Source organism: Crocodylus porosus, unplaced genomic scaffold, assembly GCF_001723895.1.
Source record: "Crocodylus porosus isolate Cpor-Errol unplaced genomic scaffold, CroPor_comp1, whole genome shotgun sequence".
Taxonomy (NCBI): domain Eukaryota; kingdom Metazoa; phylum Chordata; order Crocodylia; family Crocodylidae; genus Crocodylus; species Crocodylus porosus.
The window spans coordinates 1,899,588-1,912,509 of record NW_017728947.1 but is presented as its reverse complement, the minus strand read 5'-3'; the positions used below and the strand labels follow the sequence as shown (position 1 = coordinate 1,912,509).

The 12,922-nt window shown below is 57.7% G+C and overlaps 2 protein-coding genes across 7 annotated transcripts in view; both read right to left on the bottom strand.

The window, feature by feature from the left end:
* LOC109320799 (AP-2 complex subunit alpha-2) overlaps positions 1–12,922 on the bottom strand; it is a 621,923-nt gene that overhangs the window by 410,958 nt on the left and 198,043 nt on the right. The window lies entirely within an intron of this gene.
* Positions 1–12,922, bottom strand: part of TRPM4 (transient receptor potential cation channel subfamily M member 4) — an 18,512-nt gene that overhangs the window by 2,243 nt on the left and 3,347 nt on the right. For both annotated transcript variants that reach the window (XM_019551059.1, XM_019551058.1), the window contains exons 6-21: positions 12,462–12,651; positions 11,757–11,821; positions 11,381–11,563; positions 9,739–9,838; positions 9,079–9,194; positions 8,401–8,730; positions 7,913–8,041; positions 7,495–7,624; positions 6,498–6,643; positions 6,168–6,280; positions 5,966–6,067; positions 4,612–4,974; positions 4,026–4,158; positions 3,173–3,347; positions 1,089–1,236; positions 31–203 (exon numbers count right to left, since the gene is read on the bottom strand). In XM_019551059.1, coding sequence (XP_019406604.1) covers positions 31–203; positions 1,089–1,236; positions 3,173–3,347; positions 4,026–4,158; positions 4,612–4,974; positions 5,966–6,067; positions 6,168–6,280; positions 6,498–6,643; positions 7,495–7,624; positions 7,913–8,041; positions 8,401–8,730; positions 9,079–9,194; positions 9,739–9,838; positions 11,381–11,563; positions 11,757–11,821; positions 12,462–12,651 — 2,596 coding nt within the window. The remainder of the gene's footprint in view (positions 1–30; positions 204–1,088; positions 1,237–3,172; positions 3,348–4,025; positions 4,159–4,611; positions 4,975–5,965; positions 6,068–6,167; positions 6,281–6,497; positions 6,644–7,494; positions 7,625–7,912; positions 8,042–8,400; positions 8,731–9,078; positions 9,195–9,738; positions 9,839–11,380; positions 11,564–11,756; positions 11,822–12,461; positions 12,652–12,922) is intronic.

The window sequence follows — 12,922 nt, the reverse complement described above, 5'->3', positions numbered from 1 at the left end:
TGCTCCCAGCTCCCCTGACCCTGTGCTCACAGAAGTGCTGGCTGTGGGAGCATCGGGTGCGGGGGCGCAGCAGGGTGTACAAATGGCTGAGCAGGATGAAGGGGGGCGCCAGGGCAGGACGGCTGAGGTACTCCAGGATCAGGTTGTAGCGCTGTGACCTCCAGTAGATATCGCTGTTGCCCTGCACCTTGGAGAAGGTGTAGCTGGAAGGAGGGGGGTGGGGGAGTTAGGTGGAGGAGGACCCCCTACCTCCCTGTCCCCCATGCTCATGGGCCCCTCATACACCCGTGACCCACTGTGGTGCATGAGCCCCTTGTGTGTTTTTAGGGCTCTCACATGCTTACAGCCCACAGCACCCACCAGTCGTGATCCATCGCACCCATGTGCTAGTGCTGTGAGCCTGTTGCATACTCACTGCCTCACTGTACAAACACACGTGTGCTGTCTGCTTGACATGCTCCCTACCAACAGGCACTGACACCTCGGATCCTTGCATACATGCCTTACACACAAGTGCCCAGGGACTTTCAGGCAGCCATGCTATACATAAGGCCTTGGGATCCTCACACACAATGCACAAAAGCCCGGGATCCTCACATACTCACCTCATGCACGAGGGCTTGGGATCTCACATTTACCCTGTGTACGAAGGCCTGGGATCACTGCACAATTGTTCTGTGTAAGGTCCTGTGTTTTTCACACACTTACTTCACACATGGCCCTAGGATCCTCACACACATGCCCTATCCACAGTTGTCTGAGATCCTGTCACATTTGTCCTCTGCACAAGAGCCTGGGAGCCTTGCACACTTGCCCCAGACCCGAGGGCTTGGAATCCTCACACACTTTTCACTCCACATGCAAGGGCCTGTGATCTTTACATGCATGCCTCATACACTCTCACCCCACACCCAAGGACCTGAGACCCTTTCACACTTACCCATGCACAAGGGCCTTGGTTCCTTACACTTGCCCTGTGCACAAGGGCTTAGGATCCTTGCACACTCACCCCATGCATGAGGGCCTGACCTCCTTGCACACCCATGCCCTGCACATGCATCTCCTTCCCCCTCCCACCTCAGCAGTACCTGAACATGGCGATGAGAAGGTTGAGCAGCAGGATGTTGGCAACAAGGAGGAAGACAACAAGGAGAACCAGCACCAGCCAGTTGGCATAGGTGCTGGCACAGTCCTCTGCTGCACTCCCGGTGCAGTTGGTGGCCTTCATCAGGGCCGCTGTGGGGAGGGGAATGGGGGTCAGTAGCCCACAGTGACACCCCTGAGTCCCTCATTAAACTCAAAAGAGAAGCCTACACCAGTTGGAAAATGGGAAGCATCACCAAAGAGGACTACTCAGCACTCACCCGCACCTGTAGGGAGTGGTCCAGAAAAGCCAAGGCACAAACTGAACTCAGGCTAGCTATGGGGATTAAGGACAACAAAAAGTCCTTCTTCCGATATGTGGGAAGTCAAAAAAAGAAAAAAGATAGCATTGGGCCCCTGCAAGATCAGACAGGACAGTTGACATCCAATGCCCAAGAAAAGGCCAATCTCCTAAATGACTTTTTTTGCATGAGTTTTTCACCCTCCCAAGAGAATCACACTGTTAGAAAGGACATGAAACATCCTGGGAGCAGGTGGTGGGCCCAGAATTGATGTGGATCAGGTGAGGGAACATCTTGAGAAACTGGACAGTCAGTAGTCCACGGGCCAGGACGGAATGAACCTGAGAGTCTTGAAGTTGCTGGCAGACTTCATTGCACCCCCCTTGGCAAAGATATTTGAAAATTTTTGGTGCTCGGGCAAAGTCCAACAAGACTGGAAAAGAGCCAACGCGGTCTGTGATCTTCAAGAAAGGGAGGAGAGTGGATCCGGCTAATTATAGACCAATCAGTCTGAGGTTCATCCCTGGAAAAATCCTGGAGAAAATTGTTAAGGAATCCATCAACACCATACTAATGGAAGGCAAGCTTCTGAATGCCAGCCAACATGGCTTTGTGACTGGCAGGTCTTCCCTGACCAGCCTCACCTTCTATGACCAGGTAACATATGCCCTGGACGAGGGAGATGACATGGATGACATATATCTGGATTTCAAGAAAGCCTTTGACCGAGTTCCCAACAACGTCCTTGTGGCTAAACTGGGGAACTGTGGCCTTGATCATCTTATGGTCTGATGGCTAGGTAACTGGCTATGGTGTTGGATGCAAAGAGTACTAGTTGACAGGAGTAAATCAACATGGTGCAGGGTGACCAGTGGAGTCCCTCATCAGGGCTCAGTACTTGGACCGGTACTCTTTAACTTCTTCATTAACTATCTGGAGTCAGGAGTCAGATGCGAACTGGCAAAGTTCATGTATGACACCAAATTATGGGGGAGGGTGGTCACACTGCAGGACAGGGTGGGGATAGACGCCGACTTGGACACACTTTCAGGGTAGGCTGACCAAAACCTGGTGGCCTTCAATGTAGAGAAGTGTAAGGTACTGCACCTTGGTAGGAAGAACCTTCAACATACTTACAAATTCGGCAGTGGTACGCTCGCTAGCACCATGACCGAAAGAGACTCGGGGGTCCTGATTGACCACAAGATGAATATGAGTCACCAGTGCAATGCTGTGGCTGGCAAAGCTAACCAAATTGGCGTGCATCTACTGATGCATCTCAAGCAAAACCAGGGATGTCATCCTTCTGCTTTGCTTGGCCTTGGTGAGGCCACATCTGGACTACTGCATCCAGCTTTGGGCCCTCTGCTTCAGGAGGGATGTGGAAAAGCTTGAGAGAGTCCAGAGGAGACCCACTTGTATGATCCAAGGCCTGGAGGACAGGCTGTATGAGGAGAGGCTGAGGGATTTGGGAGTCTTCAGTCTGGAAAAGAGAAGGCTCGGGGGGACTTGGTAGCAGCCTACAATTATATAAGAGGAGTACATCAGGACCTGGGAGAACAGCTGTTCATCAGAGCTTCCCAAGGGATAACAAGGTCTAACGGCCATAAACACCAGGAAGGTCTGGATCACTTGATCCCAGCTGACTTCCTACCTATGGCAGGGGGGCTGGACTCTATCTTACGAGGTCTGTTCCAACCCCTAATGTCTAGGAAAACTATGAAACCCCCCCACCAGGCCAGTGCTCCCCAGCCTGGGGCTGGATCTGTCCCCACAGAGGCCCTCACCATCCATCTCTTCCTGGGGGATCTGGCCAAAGATCTGGAGGTAGGGGCGATAGAAGACGCGGCGGAAAATCCAGGGCAGACGCTGGTCATGGGGGTGCAACAGCCCCTCCGTGGTCACCCCATAGGCTACCAGCCACACACCCAGGAAGAAGAGGAACAGGAAGACATCCTTCATCTGTGGAGGTGGGGTGGGGAATCAGAGCCTGACATGGGACCCCCCAAATCCCCATGGGATGCCCAGTCTCCCAAGGGAACCCTTTAAACCCCCACATAACCCTCATAGCCCCATAGAACCCCCCTGAAACCTCACAGGACCCCTCTTTCTCCCATGGGATCCTCAGAGCTACCATTAGAACCCCCAAACGTTCAGGAGACCTTCTGATCCTGCACAGAACTCCCCCAAACTGTCACAAGATCCTCAGAGCCCCTCAAATTACTCCAGGACCCCCTGAGACCCCTCAGAACTCTCCAAACCTTCACAGGACCCCCCAGAGACTCCATGGGACTCTCAGAGCCCTGATGGGACCTCTCAACTCCCCACATGCCCCTATGGGACCTCTGGAGCAGACCTCATAGCATCCCCACAAGCCTTCATGGCCTCGCTGAGACCAGGAAACCCAGCCCCAGCCTGGGAACCCCCCACAGCCCAGGGTGCCCCTTCCTAATCCCCACCCCCACAGCACACAGACCCCCTCACTGGCCCCAGCAAGGGACCCTCCCAGCATCCCATCCTGATTGGGATCCCCCTGTATCCCCTTACTGTAGGGCACCCAAAGTCTCCCCATGGCACCTGCTCCACAACACCCATCAGAGCCCCCTTTTCTGGTCCTCTCCAAACTGCCCCACTCCTCACCATCTTGCCCACAATGATGAGTTTGGGGCCCAGGTTCTTGTTGACAGCGAAGATGTGGATGAGTCGCAGGGTGAAGACCATGAAGTCGAGGCAGAGCACCGTGCGCCCAGACTCGTATGTCCAGGAGGACATCCTGGAGGAACCAAGGGGGGCAGGCATGAGCCTGGGGACCCCCTGAAACCTTCCCCCAGGGATGCTGAGGCAGGTGGGACCCTCCCCCTTCACCCCCCCTTTTCCAGCTGAGACCCCATGAGAGACCCCAGGGGCCCTCTGTATGGCTAGTACACCCACTTCTCCAAACCCCATCCTCAGTGTGGCCAGCTCGGCCCTCTTCACAGCTGGGCCATGACCAGCCTCCCAACCAGCACAGTGCTCAGGCTCTATAGCACATATAGGGCACCATGCCTGGGTGGGGGGGGTCATGGTGCCCAGGCTGGACGGCACATGGGAAGCACCAAGCCTGGACTGGAAGGCATCATGTCTGGGCTAAAGACCACTGGGGGACACAGTGCCCAGGCAGGGGACGTACGTAGAGGAAGTGGGCCCTGCAGGCACAAGTCCCACGCCTGGCAGGCAGACTCCTCACCGGCATATGGCACCCATGAGGAAGAGGAGCAGTGCGGTGAGATCAAGCTGGTTCCAGGAGTCATTCAAGTAGGCACAGATGCGCTGGGGCAGAGGCTGGTGCCCAGCGAAGCAGCCCTGGCGCAGCTCCTCGCATAGCAGGCTGAAGACCCACAGGTAGAGCAGGACTTCAGGGCCATGGGGGCCTTCAGGTGGGGGCGGTGCAAAGTCCAGCAGCAGCACATACGCGAAGAGCAGCAGGAAGAGCAGGTACATCACCACGTTGCCCAGGAAGGTGGTCACTGGTGCCCCCCAGAACCAGTGCCATCGCCGCAGCCAGTCCTTCCTATCCCATCCAGTTGTGGGGCTCCCCACCACCTCTAGCCTATGGGCACAGCATGGGGGGTGGAAGCAAGACTGTGAGCTTCCCCACAGCAGTTTCCTGAGCTTCAAGGGGGAGGGTGTTCACTATGGGGAGAGGGGCTGTGAGCAGAGGAATGTTGTGAGCTTCCTCATAGCAGTGCCCTGAAAGAAGCGGGTGAGGGTTGACTGTGGGGAGAGGATGTGAACAAGGGGAATGCTATGAGTTTCCCTATAGCAGTGCCCTGAGTGTGTATGTGGGAGGCTGGGGATCTGACTGGGGAAAGGGGCTGTGAGCAGGCGGGTGTTGTGGGCTTCCCCACGGCACCCCGCTGCCAGTGCCCTGCACTGGGGAGGGTCCAACTGGGGAGTAGGGCTGTGAACAGGGGGATGCTGTAAGCTTTGTCACAGCAGGGCCCTGAGGGGCAGGGGTCATGGAGGTCGACCAGTGAGTATGAACACTGGTGGCAAAGTGGACTCCCGCAGGTGGTGGTGGTGGTGGCACTGTTGGGGCAGGGAGGTGGTAAGTGCCAACCAGTGGTCAGCAACCGCGCACAGACACTGCCAGCAGCATTGGCAGCAGCCAGCAGCAATCACGGACCACCTGCAGACACCGCTGGGGGTGGTGAGTGTCGGTTCACAGGGGGTGCAACCCCTACTATGCATTGCCAATGCCAGTGAGGAAAGGGGCAAGTCTGAGTATGGAGAGAGAACACTATGAGCTTCCTCACAGCAGTGCCCTGAGCAGGACTCGGGGGGCCTGCCGGGGGGGAGGGGACAGGAAGATGTGAAGAGAAAGTGTGTGTGTGGGGGGGGGGCGTTCCAACCCACAGGCAAGGAGAGGATTAAGTTGGGGGGGACAATGCTGTGAGCTTCCCCATATCAATGTCCTGAAAGGGGGGAGGGGAATAGGGAGGGGCACTCTGGCCTTTGGGGGACAGAAGAAAACAGTACTCAGGACCCTCAATGTCCTGGGGACCCAGTTTAAAGCCCTCCCACCTAGCCCCCCACTGTACCCCTCCAGGCTGCCCCTCATGGAGGATTTTTCATTAACATCTATGCTGTTCAGCTCCATAGTGCCGGGGGGCTCTGGAGACCCTTCCTCCTCCGTGGACCTGCTGCAGTAGGGGAAGGAGACACTGAGATGGAGTCCCTGGTGCTGTGAGCTTCCCCACAGCAGTGCCCACCCCCATTCCCCCTCCCTGCTATTGCACTCACCGGAAGGTGATGAGGTTGGTGAATATGAGCGGGGGGCAGAAGAAGGTGAGCAGCAGCTGCCACACAGGGGTGCCCCGGTTCATCTCGCCCCACCAGTTCTGGGTGAGCAGCACCTGTGGGGATGAGGGGGTCAGTGCTTGGGGGGTGGGAACTTTCTCTGCTCTCACCACCTACCCATGACCTCCATGAGGACCCCCTCCCTTCATCCTTCCCCCACAGCCTCCTTCCTCCCCCCATCCACTGATTCTTTTCCACCCAAAGACCCCCAGAACTCCCCACCCCCACAAAGGCCTCTCCTGCTTCCTCTGACCTCCTTCCCTGGGGACACACCTGCACAGCATCATGGGCAAAGAAGCTGCGGGCATCAGCCTGGCGGGCAAGCTGGAGGCAGGTGGCACCACCCCAGAGGCAGGAATGACGCACTAGGAGCTGCAGGACCCAGTGCTCACTGCTCCGGTAGCACTCACCCACCAGGCCTGTGGGAGAGAAAGGGTTCAAGCAGCATGTTTCCCTGACCCCCTCCCCTCACCCTGTCCCCAGCCAGGCCTGGGGTTGGGAAAGGGATAAGGTGGGATACTCCCCTCTCACCACAGCTGTGAGAGGGAAAGGGTTAACACAGGATAGATGCACACAGGATAGACACACAGACTCCCCACCACCCACCAGGCCCATGGGAATAAATGGGTTAACATGGGAACACCCCCACCATACACGCACACACTCTCCCATCACCCACCAAGCCTATGAGAGTGAAAGTGTTAATGTGGGAGCTCCCTTGACCCCCACCTCTCACCAGAGCCAGTGGAAGAAGGGGCTTATCACACACACACATGCGCACACACACTATTGCCCCCAGGCCTGTGGAAACAAAAGGGTTAATGTGGGATATGAACCCCCAGCCCTGTAGGAATTAAAGGGTTAATGAAGGAAGCATCCCTGGCCCCAACCGCACCACACTTGTGGAAAAAAATGGGTTAGTGGTGCACAAGTGTGTGCACACCCTGGATTCCCATCACCCACCAGGCTAGTGGGAATGAAAGGGTTAGCGTGGGATGCTCCCCTGACCTCCATCTTACTAGGCTTGTGGAAAGGACAGGAAAGTGTTAACGGTGCACTAGTGAGCCCTCACCCACCATTGTGGGCATGTACACCCATGTGCACCCCCCCACACACACACCAGGCCTATGGGAGTGAAAGGGTTAATGCTGGACACCCCCTAGTACCCCTCCTTCCAGGATCCCCATAGGGGGCACAATTTGGGGTTGAAAGGTCTAACATGGGGCCCTTCTTCCCCCCCAGTCCTGGGGTACTCAGACCCCTCACCCACCTATCGCCAACCCCTCAAACTTGGTCGCCAGCTCCTTCATGGCTGCAGCCTCCTGTGCCTCCTGCTCCAGGTGCGAGAGCTGCCGCAGGATGGAGGCGCCTGCCAGGGCCCCCGCCACCGCATCTGGGGCCTGGGGAGACAGCGGGTGAGGGGGACCCCAAAAACCATCCAGCCCCCCCAGGGCCTATGGAATTTCTTGGGGTGGACCCCCAAATCCCACCCAGCTCCTCACATCCAAGGCCTGGGGGTTTCCCAGCACACAAAGGCCCCTGTACGCTGGGGTCTCTACCCCCAAGGGGTCTTTCATTCCCCCCCTTTTGGCCCCTGATCTCCAGGTGCCCCCAATGCCCCCCCCCGAGCCTTCTATGCCCCTCCCTAGGGTCCCTCCTACCCCATGTTGCCCCAACCGACCCCTCACCATCTCCCAGCAGTACATGGCCATCTCGCCTCTGTTTAGCAGCAAGGCCCAGATGAAGAGGTCAGTCCAGGGGTTTGGGGAGCGCTGGCTGTAGTACAGGGGGTCCCTGTCCTCCATGGCCCCTTTATGCTGGAGGGAAGAGGGGGGCAGTGAGTACCCCACTTCCTGCCCAGCTCCCTACCCCCACCCACCTGTGGCACCCCCTGTCCATGAGCCAGCCCCTCCATCCCTCCACCTGCCCCCCATCTCGTCCTCCTTCTGTCCCCCCTCCCCATCCCCTCCTGCTTCCTGGGAACCTCAGGGGATCCAGGCTGGCACTGTGGCTAGTCCACTGTCCCCCCCGCCCCCCATGCTCTCAGAGGACTACAGCCCAGTTCTCCCCACCCATACCCCCCCAGTAATGCCCCCCCAGTGCACCCAGGGGGCTGCAGCCCAGTGCAAAAGACATATGTTGCCCCTCCCATGTCCCTCCACTGTCCCCTACATACCCCAGCCCCCTTGTGCCCAGCAGCAACGTAAAAGGGAGTACAGGCATCTCCCAGAAGCTCTCGCAGGATGCGGGCCACCTGGGGCAGGCGGCTATCATGGGGCCGTGTGCCCAGGGGCAGATACTGGGGGGGGTGGGTCTCAGTGCCCCCCTGGCGCCGCTCCAGGAGCTGGCACAGCAGCGAGGTCTCAGGGGCACCCCTGTACAGCTCCTCCAGGCGCCCCCAGGTCAGGAACTCGCTTGCATCCAATCCATTTTCTACCAGGAGGCGCACCAGCTCTGGGCGGTCCACCAGCAGCGCGTCACGCATGGGGTCTACCAGCAGGGAAGGCTGCCAGGGTGGGGACAAGTTTGGGGGCAGAGGATGCGGTGCAGGGAGGATGGGGTGGCGTCAAGGGGTCATATGTGGGGGAGGGAGAGAAAAGAGAGCATCATTAGCCATGGTCCAGCACACACTAGTACCCACTCCAACATTGGTGCTCCCTTCCCCCATGCAGATCAAGGGGCTGGGGGCTTGCCACTCCCAACTTTTTCCCCGAGGACCACCCTGCTCCCAGGGGGTCCCCACTCAGCTCCTCCTCCAAGTTCGGTCCTGGTTCTCCAGACCCCTCCCCCTCCAGGCCCCTGTGACAGGAAGGGGACCCCCACCAGCTCCACCTCCTGCCCAAATGAGACTCACCTTCCAGTGGACATCAGCTCGGAAAAGCTCGGAGCTGGCGATGTCCACCCGGTTCCAGGCCACAGCCAGGCGCAGCTCATCCAGGTACTGGGTGACCTCGCTAGTGCGCCGGCAGGCTGGGAAGGGGGTGGATTGTGGGGGGAGGGGGTCACTTGCCCCCCAGCACCTGTGATATGGCTCCACCCTTTCCATCCTGTATGAATGGTGTTGCCCCTCCACTCTGAGGCTTATCTGGATTTGCTTCCCCAATGCAGATGCTTGGTGATGGTGTGGGGAACTCTGTCATCCCAGTGGAGGGAGACACTAGCCCAGGGAGGGGCCTGGCCTGAGGGGATTTGAACCCATATCTGACCAAGCCAGGTGTCTGGCTGTCTCCCTCATGCCCCAGGCCTCTTGCCCCAGGGCTCAAAAGGGGTGGACAGGGGCCCCCACCCAACCCAGCACTGGCCAGGGCACCAGGATCTCTTCTGGGCGGTGACATGAGTTCAAGACCCCTCTGGCCAAGGGGGGCTGGACCTCTAGCTTCTCCCCATCTGGGTCACTCAGAGTTCAGCCTCTCACCAGGTACTTGGAGGGGAGTGGGCAGGCTCACAGGCTGTCTGGGGCCAAGGTGCCCAGGGATGAGGTCCTGTTGGGAGTCAGAGAGGGGGGTGGTCTCACCTTTCACCAGTGCCTTAAGCAGGATGGTCTCAAACTCGTCCACCCCCTCCTCATCAGAGTAGACGGTGACAAGGTCTCGCAGCGCCATGATGTTCTCCACCTGTGATGGTGGTGGGTGTGTGGGCAGGTCAGACACCCTCCTAGACTCCTATTTCTGTCCTGGGGCCTCAGTCCCATCATGGATCCCTTCTGTGCTCCCTCCATCAGTGTTGGGAATCCCCCCGCCTAGCACCCCGACTACTCCATCACTGTGGAGGGACCTTGATCAGCATTCCCTCTAAGCTGTGTGGTGTGCATGGCCATGCAGGCTTGCTCATGCTGCAATATGAGGCGCGCCTGTGTGGCTGCATACACCACACAGCTTAGAGGGACTGCTGACCCTGATACCCCCCATGCCCATCCCCCTTTCTGGACCCCATCCTTAACTCCTCCTTTAGGACCCATCTCAGGGATCTTGCACCGCCAATCATCCACCCACCCCACAGGATGCCTGGGTTCCACTTGAGGCTGTTACTTCCCATTTCTCCGAACCCAGACATCTGGGTCCTCAAGCACCCTGTCCCTCCAGTATGTGGGTCTCCAACCACCACCATTGCCAGGACACTTCACTGTTAGAGCAGTGGGGCAGTGGATTATATTGAATAAGGGAGCTGTGCACTCTCCATCACTGGATGGGTTCAAGGAGAGGTTGGACAGGCACTGGTCAGGGATGATCTATGTGTAGCTCTGCCTGTGCTCTGCTATGGGGATTTCTCAGGCTTCTGAGCTTTGCTGGTTGCCCCTTCCCCACTTCCTATAACAAGTGTCAGGATGTTTTTAAGCCTCCCTCAGAGGCCTGGGTGTTGGCTGCAGCCCAGACTGGGAACTGTGACTGGGGTGTGCCAGGGCTCCTGATAGGACTAGGCTGAAGGTTTCTGGCTAGAGAGTCTTGCCCCTCCACTCAGGGTCAAACCAGTCAGTATAGTTGTGTCAGGAATGAATTTTACCCCTGGTCAGGTTGGTGCAGACTTGGGGGGTGTCTTCCTTTGTAGTAGGGGACATAGCCTGTGCCTGGGTTCTCCTGTGCATATATTGGATTAACAACCTTTTACAGCAGCAGGATGTTGGCTGCTGTGGTCATAGAATCATAGAAAATGAGGGTTGGCAGGGACCTCAGGAGGTCACATCTAGTCCAACCCCCTGCTCAAAACAGGACCAGCCCCAACTAGATCATCCCAGCCTAGGCTTTGTCTAGCCGGGGCTTAAAAACCTCCATGGATGGAGAGTTCACAACCCCTCTGGGTAACTTGTTCCAGTGTTTTACTACCCTAATAGTGAGAAAGTTTTACTTAATATCTAACCTAAATTTACCTCACTCAGACTTGAGCCCATTGCTTCTTGTTCTGTCATCTGCTACCACAGAAAACAGTTCAGCTCCCACCTCTTTGAAACCCTGCTCAGGTAGTTGAAGGCTGACATTAAATCCCACCCAGGCAGGGGTTGGACTAGCTGACTTCTGGTAGTCCCTTTCAGCCCTGCTTCTCTATGATTTTAGGACACCTGGGTCCTCCCATGCACCCTTGTTCACATGGATGCCTGGGGCTTTATGTCCATCCCTGCACCACCTAACCTGCCCAGACACCTGGGTCCCCAGTTGCAGTACCTGCTTGGCCAGATGTGGCAGGTCGTTGGGCGGGAAGCAGTCTTGCATTTTCTCCTGTGCCAGTGCCTGCACGGGTTCCCCGGGCTGGGTCTCAGCCAGCACCTGGGCCAGGCAATCGGCCACTCCCCCAGAGCCCTCCACCAGCAGGCAGGGGATGGATGCCTGGACAGCCTCCAACACACGCTGTGGGGCAAGATGGTGGAGAGTGGGGTGATGGGGACACTCAGCAGCCACCAGGGACCCCTCTTGTGGACCCTGTGTCAACCTGCTCCCCCCATTACCCCCAGGGGCTGGACCCCTACCCACTATGGATACCACAGGCCCTCCCCCACCCCCCTCTCTGGTCCCTGGGATTTGCACACCACACCCCGAGTACCGTGAACATGGAGGCATCACCCCCGATGAGCATCACCAGCACAGGGATCTGGATGCTGCCCTGTCCTGCAGTGGGGAGGGTCAGGGCCATGGAGGGGAGAGGAGACAACAGGGGAGGGGAAAACAATGGTCCTGAGGTTAAGCATGGAGGGGTAACTATGGTAACCATGGAACCAGGATAATCATGGTAACCATGCTAGGGGAGAGGAATGGCCAGTCTTCATAACCAGGATGACGGGTAATCATGGTAACTGTGGGACAAGAGAAGGGGTAACCACAGTAACCAGGCTGAGGGGGAAGGCATGGCCAGTCCTTGTAACCAGTGTGAGGGGTAACCATGGTAACCACAGAATAGGGAGGAGAAGCAACTAGGTACTGGAAGGTAACTTGGAGCAACCAGAGGAACTGTACTTGGGGGGTAACCATGGTAACAGTGGCCTGTAAGGGAGATAACTGTTATAAGTGGCCAGGGGGAAGGGGAGTAGTAACCAGGAGTGGGGGTGGTAACCATAGTAACTACAGTCTGGTCCAGGTTTTCTGTAGCTTTAGATGGGTAACCATGGTAACAAAGATGGTAGTGGTGGTGTAGGGGAGAATCACTGTAACTTTGGATGGGGAGGTAACCATGGTGTGGGGGTGGTAACCATGGCACCTATAGGGGGGGCATAACCGTGGTGCCTGTGGCCCAGCCAGGTTGGGCACTCACCGCTGGCGCCCACACACTGCTGAGCAATGTGCCCCTCTAGGCGGGTGCGGAAGCGGTTCTGGCCCCCGGGGTGCCCATGGGTCCCGTTATCCACCAGGAAGAAGGCCGAGTGGTTGCTGTCCAGGGGCAGGGCTGTGCAGGTGGCTTCAGGGGTGGGGAGGGGCCGGACATACCGGGCAGGGAATGAGCCCTGGTGAGGGGAAGGGGAATGAAAGGGGCCAGTCAGTCAGGTACCCACAGGGCTGCTCCCCACCCTCCATGAGACCCTGACCCAGCACCCACCATTCCCCAGACACACCCTAAGTTGTCTCCCCCAGCACCACCTACCTTCCCCTGCCCCCAAGCCCTCTATAACACCTAACCCACCAGACACCCTGCCCCTCCACACCTCCACTCCCTGTCCCACAGCCCCTACAAGCCAGGCCTCAGCACCCCCCGCCCCCAGCTCCTGCCCCCCCAGT